The sequence below is a fragment of the Salmo salar genome, chromosome ssa17, assembly GCF_905237065.1.
Source record: "Salmo salar chromosome ssa17, Ssal_v3.1, whole genome shotgun sequence".
Lineage (NCBI taxonomy): Eukaryota > Metazoa > Chordata > Actinopteri > Salmoniformes > Salmonidae > Salmo > Salmo salar.
In genome coordinates, this window is record NC_059458.1 from 34,185,252 (window position 1) to 34,197,716 (window position 12,465).

The window sequence follows — 12,465 nt, forward strand, 5'->3', positions numbered from 1 at the left end:
CAAGTATCCACTACTAGAGGACCAGGGAAAGACCCAGTATCCACTACTAGAGGACCAGGGAAAAACCCAGTATCCACTACTAGAGGACCAGGGAAAGACCCAGTATCCACTACTAGAGGACCAGGGAAAGACCCAGTATCCACTACTAGAGGACCAGGGAAAGACCCAGTATCCACTACTAGAGGACCAGGGAAAGACCCAGTATCCACTACTAGAGGACCAGGGAAATACCCAGTATCCACTACTAGAGGACCAGGGAAAGACCCAGTATCCACTACTAGAGGACCAGGGAAAGACCCAGTATCCACTACTAGAGGAGAGGACCAGGGAAAGACCCAGTATCCACTACTAGAGGACCAGGGAAAGACCCAGTATCCACTACTAGAGGACCAGGGAAAGACCCAGTATCCACTACTAGAGGACCAGGGAAAGACCCAGTATCCACTACTAGAGGAGAGGACCAGGGAAAGACCCAGTATCCACTACTAGAGGACCAGGGAAAGACCCAGTATCCACTACTAGAGGACCAGGGAAAGACCCAGTATCCACTACTAGAGGACCAGGGAAAGACCCAGTATCCACTACTAGAGGACCAGGGAAAGACCCAGTATCCACTACTAGAGGAGAGGACCAGGGAAAAACCCAGTATCCACTACTAGAGGACCAGGGAAAGACCCAGTATCCACTACTAGAGGACCAGGGAAAGACCCAGTATCCACTACTAGAGGAGAGGACCAGGGTAATACCCAGTATCCACTACTAGAGGACCAGGGAAAGACCCAGTATCCACTACTAGAGGACCAGGGAAAAACCCAGTATCCACTACTAGAGGACCAGGGAAAGACCCAGTATCCACTACTAGAGGACCAGGGAAAGACCCAGTATCCACTACTAGAGGACCAGGGAAAGACCCAGTATCCACTACTAGAGGACCAGGGAAATACCCAGTATCCACTACTAGAGGACCAGGGAAATACCCAGTATCCACTACTAGAGAGGAGAGGACCAGGGAAAGACCCAGTATCCACTACTAGAGGACCAGGGAAAGACCCAGTATCCACTACTAGAGGACCAGGGAAAGACCCAGTATCCACTACTAGAGGACCAGGGAAAGACCCAGTATCCACTACTAGAGGAGAGGACCAGGGAAAGACCCAGTATCCACTACTAGAGGACCAGGGAAAGACCCAGTATCCACTACTAGAGGACCAGGGAAAGACCCAGTATCCACGACTAGAGGACCAGGGAAAGACCCAGTATCCACTACTAGAGGACCAGGGAAATACCCAGTATCCACTACTAGATGACCAGGGAAAGACCCAGTATCCACTACTAGAGGACCAGGGAAAGACCCAGTATCCACTACTAGAGGACCAGGGAAAGACCCAGTATCCACTACTAGAGGACCAGGGAAAGACCCAGTATCCACTACTAGAGGACCAGGGAAAGACCCAGAATCCACTACTAGAGGAGAGGACCAGGGAAATACCCAGTATCCACTACTAGGAGAGGACCAGGGAAAGACCCAGTATCCACTACTAGAGGACCAGGGAAAGACCCAGTATCCACTACTAGAGGACCAGGGAAAGACCCAGTATCCCCTACTAGAGGACCAGGGAAAGACCCAGTATCCACTACTAGAGGAGAGGACCAGGGAAATACCCAGTATCCACTACTAGAGGACCAGGGAAAGACCCAGTATCCACTACTAGAGGACCAGGGAAAGACCCAGTATCCACTACTAGAGGAGAGGACCAGGGAAATACCCAGTATCCACTACTAGAGGACCAGGGAAAGACCCAGTATCCACTACTAGAGGACCAGAGAAAGACCCAGTATCCACTACTAGAGGACCAGGGAAAGACCCAGTATCCACTACTAGAGGACCAGGGAAAGACCCAGTATCCACTACTAGAGGACCAGGGAAAGACCCAGTATCCACTACTAGAGGACCAGGGAAAGACCCAGTATCCACTACTAGAGGACCAGGGAAAGACCCAGTATCCACTACTAGAGGAAGGACCAGGGAAATACCCAGTATCCACTACTAGATGACCAGGGAAAGACCCAGTATCCACTACTAGAGGACCAGGGAAAGACCCAGTATCCACTACTAGAGGAGAGGACCAGGGAAATACCCAATATCCACTACTAGAGGACCAGGGAAAGACCCAGTATCCACTACTAGAGGACCAGGGAAAGACCCAGTATCCACTACTAGAGGACCAGGGAAAGACCCAGTATCCACTACTAGAGAGGAGAGGACCAGGGAAAGACCCAGTATCCACTACTAGAGGACCAGGGAAAGACCCAGTATCCACTACTAGAGGACCAGGGAAAGACCCGCTATCCACTACTAGAGGAGAGGACCAGGGTAATACCCAGTATCCACTACTAGAGGACCAGGGAAAGACCCAGTATCCACTACTAGAGGACCAGAGAAAGACCCAGTATCCACTACTAGAGGACCAGGGAAAGACCCAGTATCCACTACTAGAGAGGAGAGGACCAGGGAAAGACCCAGTATCCACTACTAGAGGACCAGGGAAAGACCCAGTATCCACTACTAGAGGACCAGGGAAAGACCCAGTATCCACTACTAGAGGACCAGGGAAATACGCAATATCCACTACTAGAGGACCAGGGAAAGACCCAGTATCCACTACTAGAGGACCAGGGAAATACCCAGTATCCACTACTAGATGACCAGGGAAAGACACAGTATCCACTACTAGAGGACCAGGGAAAGACCCAGTATCCACTACTAGAGGAGAGGACCAGGGAAATACCCAATATCCACTACTAGAGGACCAGGGAAAGACCCAGTATCCACTACTAGAGGACCAGGGAAATACCCAGTATCCACTACTAGAGGACCAGGGAAATACCCAGTATCCACTACTAGAGAGGAGAGGACCAGGGAAAGACCCAGTATCCACTACTAGAGGACCAGGGAAAGACCCAGTATCCACTACTAGAGGACCAGGGAAAGACCCAGTATCCACTACTAGAGGACCAGGGAAAGACCCAGTATCCACTACTAGAGGACCAGGGAAATACCCAATATCCACTACTAGAGGACCAGGGAAAGACCTAGTATCCACTACTAGAGGACCAGGGAAATACCCAGTATCCACTACTAGAGGACCAGGGAAATACCCAGTATCCACTACTAGAGGACCAGGGAAATACCCAGTATCCACTACTAGAGGACCAAGGAAAGACCCAGTATCCACAACTAGAGGACCAGGGAAAGACCCAGTATCCACTACTAGAGGACCAGGGAAATACCCAGTATCCACTACTAGAGGACCAGGGAAATACCCAGTATCCACTACTAGAGGACCAGGGAAATACCCAGTATCCACTACTAGAGAGGACAGGACCAGGGAAAGACCCAGTATCCACTACTAGAGGACCAGGGAAAGACCCAGTATCCACTACTAGAGGACCAGGGAAAGACCCAGTATCCACTACTAGAGGAGAGGACCAGGGAAAGACCCAGTATCCACTACTAGAGGACCAGGGAAAGACCCAGTATCCACTACTAGAGGACCAGGGAAATACCCAGTATCCACTACTAGAGGAGAGGACCAGGGAAATACCAAGTATCCACTACTAGAGGACCAGGGAAAGACCCAGTATCCACTACTAGAGGACCAGGGAAAGACCCAGTATCCACTACTAGAGGACCAGGGAAAGACCCAGTATCCACTACTAGAGGACCAGGGAAATACCCAGTATCCACTACTAGAGGACCAGGGAAAGACCCAGTATCCACTACTAGAGGAGAGGACCAGGGTAATACCCAGTATCCACTACTAGAGGACCAGGGAAAGACCCAGTATCCACTACTAGAGGACCAGGGAAAGACCCAGTATCCACTACTAGAGGACCAGTATCCACTACTAGACAGGAGAGGACCAGGGAAAGACCCAGTATCCACTACTAGAGGACCAGGGAAAGACCCAGTATCCACTACTAGAGGACCAGTATCCACTACTAGACAGGAGAGGACCAGGGAAAGGACACAGTACCCAGCACCAGTCGTTCCTCTCCTGGGGGGTACTGGCCCCTAGTTTGATGTGTGGTTCAGTGGTTCTGGGTGACCAGGAGAGGCTGATTAGGAGCATATGTTATCATGGTTCAAGGAAAACAGCCCACCAGACCAGGGACTGCAGGTGTCTAAACACCCAGCCACCGAGTGATGTCTGTCGGCCAGGACAACCCCTCCTCCCCCCCACCACCTGGACCTCAGCTCCATTCAAGCCCCCTCACAGAGAGAAGGGCCTACTGCCTTCATTCACTTTACCAAACCACAGGGATACCTTCAGGCTCTGATCAGTCCCTACACCCGGACCCTACACCCGGACCCTACACCCGTACCCTACACCCGGACCCTACACCCGGACCCTACACCCGAACCTGAAACCCAGACCCTACACCCGGACCCTACACCCGTTGAAAACCTGTGGTTTGAGTTGAAGAGGGCAGTTGATAAGCCCAGACGAAGGATATCAAAGATCTGGAAGGATTCTGTGTGGAGAAATGGTCCAAGATCCCTCCCAATGTGTTGACCAACTCACAAAACTTTTTGTTGCATAAAATAGATCTCAGTATTTAAATTATTTACCTTATACAGTTTTTTGCTCATCTTTATCAAGGGTGTCAATAATTTCGAACCCCACTGTGTGTGTGTGTGTGTGTGTGTGTGTGTGTGTGTGTGTGTGTGTGTGTGTGCGTCACTCACAGTGAACGTGGATCCAGAGCGTGACACAGCGACCGCGTGGCTTCCCTTCTCCAACTCCACACACAGCTCCCACTGCCTCCTCTCCTGGGGGGTGGTGGACACCCTGAAACACACACACACCCCTTTCCCATTAGTATCAGTCTCAGAGAGCGTTTCCCTGAGGCTCAGAGGAAGCTGAATAAACAGTCAGCTCTTCCACTAACTGACAGCTACTCCCTCTCTCTCTCCCTACACCAGAGACCAGTCTGCTGGTCTGTTACCTCTCAGCCAACCTTCCTAACACAACTTTTATTAAGAAAGACACTTGAAATGAGCATGGTATAGATGAACATAATCAACAGCACCAACACAAGTTTAGCTTTGGAACCAGAAATTCAAGAGATAGAAATGTTTCTAAAATGTTGATGGCTAACTATAGTGTTGAGGCTTTAATGATCATGTTCTCTGGAATACTCCACTGTAGAAGGATCTGTCTGGTTTATCCCTGCTCTGAGAGAGAGGAGGGGGTAGGGGGGAGGGAGGAGAGAGGAGGAGTGAGAGGAGAGAGGAGGAGTGAGAGGAGAGAGGAGTGAGAGGAGAGAGGAGGGGGAGGGAAGAAAGGAGTGGTAGGGAGGGAGGGAGGGAGGGAGGGAGGGAGGGAGGGAGGGAGGGAGGGAGGGAGGGAGGGATCTACCACTGACTGCAACTACAAAGACCGACCCCCGGCGGTTCATGAACAACGAAAGGAAACGATCCGAACAAGAAAGAATAAAACGTGGCCAGATGTTGAGACAGATGGCAGAGCTGACAGAGAGAATCAAGTCTAACAGTTTGACCAGCAGACTGCTACACCACGCTAGGATACAGCTCTGTTAACTGGTGACATATTGCAGAACTGAGCCGGTGCTACAAGCAATGGAACATGTAAAACACTGGTTTAAACACACAACACAATAATAAACTCAGTAAAAACAGACAATGGACATTCAGATACAGTGAAACAGCACAATAATTAACACATGGGGAACAATGAGAGCTCTAGCTCTTTCTGATGTCAACTAGAACCTCTTGGTGTTTTTACCTCCTCTCTGTTTGATTTAACCAGTCATTGAGAACACATCAATTACAATATCAACCTGACCAAGATGGTGCTTTATCTAAGTGATATTCCAGTACCAATTCATACAAGAATTTCCCACAGTTATTTTAATGTATTTAATTTACCTGAGATTACCCAGGAACCTCTGGGAGCGGAGCTGTGCCGAGACGTAGAGAGCGGCTGCGGTGGCGACGAGCTCCCTGCGACCCTCGGAGGTCAGCTGGTGACCTTTGAACCCCTCTGGGTATTCCTCTGGCAGGAAGTTAGTGGTGATGTCACCAGAGATGAAGCGAGGGTGGGTGATGATCTCCCTGAGCAGGGGGATGTTGTGGGTCACACCTGGACAGTCACACACACAGGAACAACAGTCAGAGACAGGTAGAGATCAGACCCCTGGACAGTCACACACACAGGAACAACAGTCAGAGACAGGTAGAGATCAGACCCCTGGACAGTCACACACACAGGAACAACAGTCAGAGACAGGTAGAGATCAGACCCCTGGACAGTCACACACACAGGAACAACAGTCAGAGACAGGTAGAGATCAGACCCCTGGACAGTCACACACACAGGAACAACAGTCAGAGACAGGTAGAGATCAGACCCCTGGACAGTCACACACACAGGAACAACAGTCAGAGACAGGTAGAGATCAGACCCCTGGACAGTCACACACACAGGAACAACAGTCAGAGACAGGTAGAGATCAGAACCTCTACATGTGTGTAGCTATACAGAAAATGTCAGAGTCTTGAGGTACTGAAGATGCTTCCAGAAAGATATAACACCCAACAGTGTGTGTGCGCGCGTGTGTGTGTGTGTGTGTGTGTGTGTGTGTGTGTGTGTGTGTGTGTGTGTGTGTGTGTGTGTGTGTGTGTGTGTGTGTGTGGTGTGTGTCTTACCTCTGATGACATAGTTATCCAGAGCGTCCTCCATCCTCTGCAGGGCTTCAGCGCGCGTGGCGCCATAGGTCACCAGCTACGGCGAGCACAGAGGGACATTCACATTATAGATCAGTAAAACATATTGGAAAGGGCAATGTGATTGTGTTGGGCAGTTTGAGGGAGAACACAGCAGCTAACCTTGGAGATCATTGGGTCATAGTAGATACTGATGTCACTTCCTTCTTGGATGCCACTGTCCACACGCACCTGACAGAGGAGACTACATGTCAGTATGAATACACTGTCACCTGACAGAGGAGACTACATGTCAGTAAGACTACATGTCAGAATGACTACATGTCAGTATGAATACATGTCAGTATGACTACATGTCAATATGAATACACTGTCACCTGACAGAGGAGACTACATGTCAGTAAGACTACATGTCAGAATGACTACATGTCAGTATGAATACATGTCAGAATGACTACATGTCAGTATGAATACATGTCAGTATGACTACATGTCAATATGAATACATGTCAGAATGACTACATGTCAGTATGAATACATGTCAGTATGACTACATGTCAATATGAATACACTGTCACCTGACAGAGGAGACTACATGTCAGTATGACTACATGTCAGTATGAATACATGTCAGTAAGACTACATGTCAGTATGAATACATGTCAGTATGACTACATGTCAGTATGAATACATGTCAGTAAGACTACATGTCAGTATGAATACATGTCAATATGAATACATGTCAGTATGACTAAATGTCAGTATGAATACACTGTCACCTGACAGAGGAGACTACATGTCAGAAAGACTACATGTCAGTATGACTACATGTCAGTATGAATACATGTCAGTAAGACTACATGTCAGTATGAATACATGTCAGTATGACTACATGTCAGTATGAATACACTGTCACTAAGACTGACAGCAGTATGAATACATGTCAGAATGACTACATGTCAGTATGAATACACTGTCACCTGACAGAGGAGACTACATGTCAATATGAATACACTGTCACCTGACAGAGGAGACTACATGTCAGTATGACTACATGTCAGTATGACTACATGTCAGTAAGACTACATGTCAGTATGAATACATGTCAGTATGACTACATGTCAGTATGAATACACTGTCACCTGACAGAGGAGACTACATGTCAGAATGACTACATGTCAGTATGAATACATGTCAGTAAGACTACATGTCAGTATGAATACACTGTCACCTGACAGAGGAGACTACATGTCAGTATGACTACATGTCAGTATGACTACATGTCAGTATGAATACATGTCAGTAAGACTACATGTCAGTATGAATACATGTCAGTAAGACTACATGTCAGTATGAATACACTGTCACCTGACAGAGGAGACTACATGTCAGTATGAATACATGTCAGTATGACTACATGTCAATATGAATACATGTCAGTAAGACTAAATGTCAGTATGAATACACTGTCACCTGACAGAGGAGACTACATGTCAGTAAGACTACATGTCAGTATGACTACATGTCAGTAAGACTACATGTCAGTATGAATACATGTCAGTAAGACTACATGTCAGTAAGACTACGTCACTATGAATACATGTCAGTAAGACTACATGTCACTATGAATACATGTCAGAATGACTACATGTCAGAATGACTACATGTCAATAAGACTACATGTCAGAATGACTACATGTCAGTATGACTACATGTCAGAATGACTACATGTCAGTAAGACTACATGTCAGTATGACTACATGTCAGTATGACTACATGTCAGTAAGACTACATGTCAGTATGACTACATGTCAGTAAGACTACGTCACTATGAATACATGTCAGAATGACTACATGTCAGAATGACTACATGTCAGAATGACTACATGTCAGTAAGACTACATGTCAGTAAGACTACATGTCAGTAAGACTACATGTCACTATGAATACATGTCAGAATGACTACATGTCAGAATGACGACATGTCAGAATGACTACATGTCAATAAGACTACATGTCAGAATGACTACATGTCAGTATCAATGACTACATGTCAATGACTACATGTCAATAAGACTACATGTCAGAATGACTACATGTCAGTAAGACTACATGTCAGTAAGACTACATGTCAGTAAGACTACATGTCAGTAAGACTACATGTCAATAAGACTACATGTCAGAATGACTACATGTCAGTAAGACTACATGTCAGTAAGACTACATGTCAGTAAGACTACATGTCAATAAGACTACATGTCAGAATGACTACATGTCAGAATGACTACATGTCAGTATGACTACATGTCAGTATGACTACATGTCAGTAAGACTACATGTCAGTAAGACTACATGTCAGTAAGACTACATGTCAATAAGACTACATCAGTATGACTCAGGTCTTCCAGGAAGATAGAAATATGACATGTAGTATGTATTTCCATGTTGTTTAATGTTTATCAAATTGTTTTGACATCAGGTTGAGGACAGAAGGATATAAATATGACGCTATTATTAGTAGTCATAACAACAAGCATTCTGATGCTCTAGATCTGAGGCCTGACTAGAACAGCAGCAGTGTTCCATGGAAATATCCTGTCAGGTTCAGAAAGGTCAACACACATCACGTCTTCAGCAGAAATAACAGAGAGGTCAACACATCACGTCTTCAGCAGAAATAACAGAGAGGTCAACACATCACGTCTTCAGCAGAAATAACAGAGAGGTCAACACATCACGTCTTCAGCAGAATAAAGAGGTCAAACATCACGTCTTCAGCAGAAATAACAGAGAGGTCAACACATCACGTCTTCAGCAGAAATAACAGAGAGGTCAACACATCACGTCTTCAGCAGAAATAACAGAACATCACGTTTCAGCAGAAATAACAGAGAGGTCAACTCAGAACAAAGAGTGCATGTGACTCACTTTTGGGAGGTTGATGGGTTCCTGGTACTGTGACAGGCGTCCAATGGAGGGCAGACCAAAGGACTTGTAGGGGTCCTGGAGAAGGAGAAATATCACCTATGCTTTATAACTGGTTATAACTGCCTAATAAACTCTCAATAACCTCTATAACACACAGGAAGTGTCCAGAAGACAGTGGGGACCCAGAAACAGTTTTGTAGAGAGAAGTGACACATTCACTAGCCAGCAGAAGGGCCATGGTTCACCTTATTCACTTTAAGGTACAAAGCAGAACAAGTGTTTAGTGTGCCCACCTCAGCGTAGACTCTGCTCTCTATAGCCCAGCCGTTGATGGGGATGTCTTCCTGTTTGTGTAGCAGAGGGAAACCCTTGGCCACCCGGATCATCTGCTGCACCAGGTCCAGACCAGTGATACACTCTGTGATTGGGTGCTCCACCTGAACGGGGCAAAGGTCAGCGGTCAGTCAACCACTCAGAGGGGAGGACTGGGTTGATTACAGGAAGTCACTTGGCAAGTGTCTGACTGTCATGTACAGAAAAACACACAAAGACAAAAGTACAGCTTTCTTCCCATCGCCCCACCTGAAGGCGAGTGTTCATCTCCAGGAAGTAGAAGTTCTTGTTGGAATCCACCAAGAACTCTACGGTCCCGGCAGAGGAGTACTGGACTGCTTTAGCCAGCTGTACTGCCTGCTCCCCCATCGCACGACGTGTGTCTGGGTCCAGAAACGTACTGCAGAGAGGACAGAAAACAGAAAACTTAGAGCCCAAGACATTTCTTTTTTTAAATGTAACCTTTATTTAACTAGGCAAGTCAGTTGAGAACAAACCCTAACCCTTATTTACAATGACGGCCTACACCGGCCAAACCCGGACGACGCTGGGCCAATTGTGCACCGCCCTATGGGACTCCCAATCACGGCCGGATGTGATGCAGCCTGGATTTGAACCAGGGACTGCAGTGACGCCTCTTACACTGAGATGCAGTGCCTTAAAGCGCTGCGCCACTTGGGAGCCCACTCGGGAGCCCACTCGGGAGCCCACTCGGAGCCCACTCGGGAGCCCACTCGGGAGCCCACTCGGGAGCCCACTCGGGACATACACCAATGAATAAGTTAAAGGCGAAAACATTGACCCCTGACCTTGGAGCCTCCTCCACCACCTTCTGGTTCCTCCTCTGGATAGAACACTCCCTCTCGTTCAGCCACAGAGCATTACCATGCTTATCAGCCAGGACCTGGATCTCAATGTGTCTGGGGTTGTCTACAAACTTCTCAATCAGCAGACGGTCGTCTCCGAAACTAGATGCAGCCTCCTGTGAGGACAAACGAAAACCTTCCCTGGGAAAGACAGAAGGGAAACGGTTTATAAGTCTCATTAAATATCTTAATAAAGTCTATAAATATCTTATTGCCATTTACTACACAGCGTAGAGACGTATAACTAATTGTATAATTAAAATGCTTTTATTATATTTTAATTGTATTTATTACAGCAATAACGAATCTCACCTGGTCTCATCATCGTTCCAGGCGATCCTCATACCTTTCCCCCCTCCTCCTGCTGAGGCCTTGATCATCACCGGGTAGCCTGATCAACAACACAATATGACTGGGTAGTCTGATCAACAACACAATATGACCGGGTAGCCTGATCAACAACACAATATGACTGGGTAGCCTGATCAACAACACAATATGACTGGGTAGTCTGATCAACAACACAATATGACCGGGTAGCCTGATCAACAACACAATATGACCAGGTAGCTTGATCAACAACACAATATGACTGGGTAGCCTGATCAACAACACAATATGACTGGGTAGCCTGATCAACAACACAATATGACTGGGTAGCCTGATCAACAACACAATATGACTGGGTAGCCTGATCAACAACACAATATGACCGGGTAGCCTGGTCAACAACCCAATATGACCGGGTAGCCTGATCAACAACACAATATGACCGGGTAGCCTGATCAACAACACAATATGACTGGGTAGCCTGATCAACAACACAATATGACTGGGTAGCCTGATCAACAACACAATATGACCGGGTAGCCTGGTAAACAACCCAATATGACCGGGTAGCCTGATCAACAACACAATATGACTGGGTAGCCTGATCAACAACACAATATGACTGGGTAGCCTGATCAACAACACAATATGACTGGGTAGCCTAATAACACCACAATATGACCCGGGTAGCCTGATCAACAACCCAATATGACCGGGTAGCCTGATCAACAACACAATATGACTGGGTAGCCTGATCAACAACACAATATGACTGGGTAGCCAGATCAACAACACAATATGACTGGGTAGCCTGATCAACAACACAATATGACTGGGTAGCCTGATCAAAAACACAATATGACCGGGTAGCCTGATCAACAACACAATATGACTGGGTAGCCTGATCAACAACACAATATGACTGGGTAGCCTGATCAACAACACAATATGACTGGGTAGCCTGATCAACAACACAATATGACTGGGTAGCCTGATCAAAAACACAATATGACCGGGTAGCCTGGTCAACAACACAATACAAAAATTCTGCATGGAGGCCAGGCAAATCTTTTTTTAATTAATTAATGGAATTTTGATTCACTTACCGATCTCTCCTGCAATCTTCACAGCTTCCTCCACGTTCTGAGACAGGAGACAGAGTTGTAAGTTCCACCAACCACCAGCAGAGGGAGGGATTTCCCTCATCTCCTTAACCATCCCTTTGTTTCTCTGCGTCTCCCCACCTGTCTGCTTCTG

At 46.9% G+C, this 12,465-nt stretch overlaps 1 protein-coding gene across 1 annotated transcript in view; it reads right to left on the reverse strand.

The window, feature by feature from the left end:
- The window catches only part of LOC106593318 (propionyl-CoA carboxylase alpha chain, mitochondrial), a 58,677-nt gene that overhangs the window by 17,310 nt on the left and 28,902 nt on the right, over positions 1–12,465 (reverse strand). The window contains exons 8-17 of the mRNA XM_045699540.1: positions 12,315–12,351; positions 11,191–11,269; positions 10,822–11,019; positions 10,262–10,412; positions 9,973–10,116; positions 9,680–9,754; positions 6,914–6,982; positions 6,734–6,809; positions 5,954–6,167; positions 4,751–4,853 (exon numbers count right to left, since the gene is read on the reverse strand). Coding sequence (XP_045555496.1) covers positions 4,751–4,853; positions 5,954–6,167; positions 6,734–6,809; positions 6,914–6,982; positions 9,680–9,754; positions 9,973–10,116; positions 10,262–10,412; positions 10,822–11,019; positions 11,191–11,269; positions 12,315–12,351 — 1,146 coding nt within the window. The remainder of the gene's footprint in view (positions 1–4,750; positions 4,854–5,953; positions 6,168–6,733; positions 6,810–6,913; positions 6,983–9,679; positions 9,755–9,972; positions 10,117–10,261; positions 10,413–10,821; positions 11,020–11,190; positions 11,270–12,314; positions 12,352–12,465) is intronic.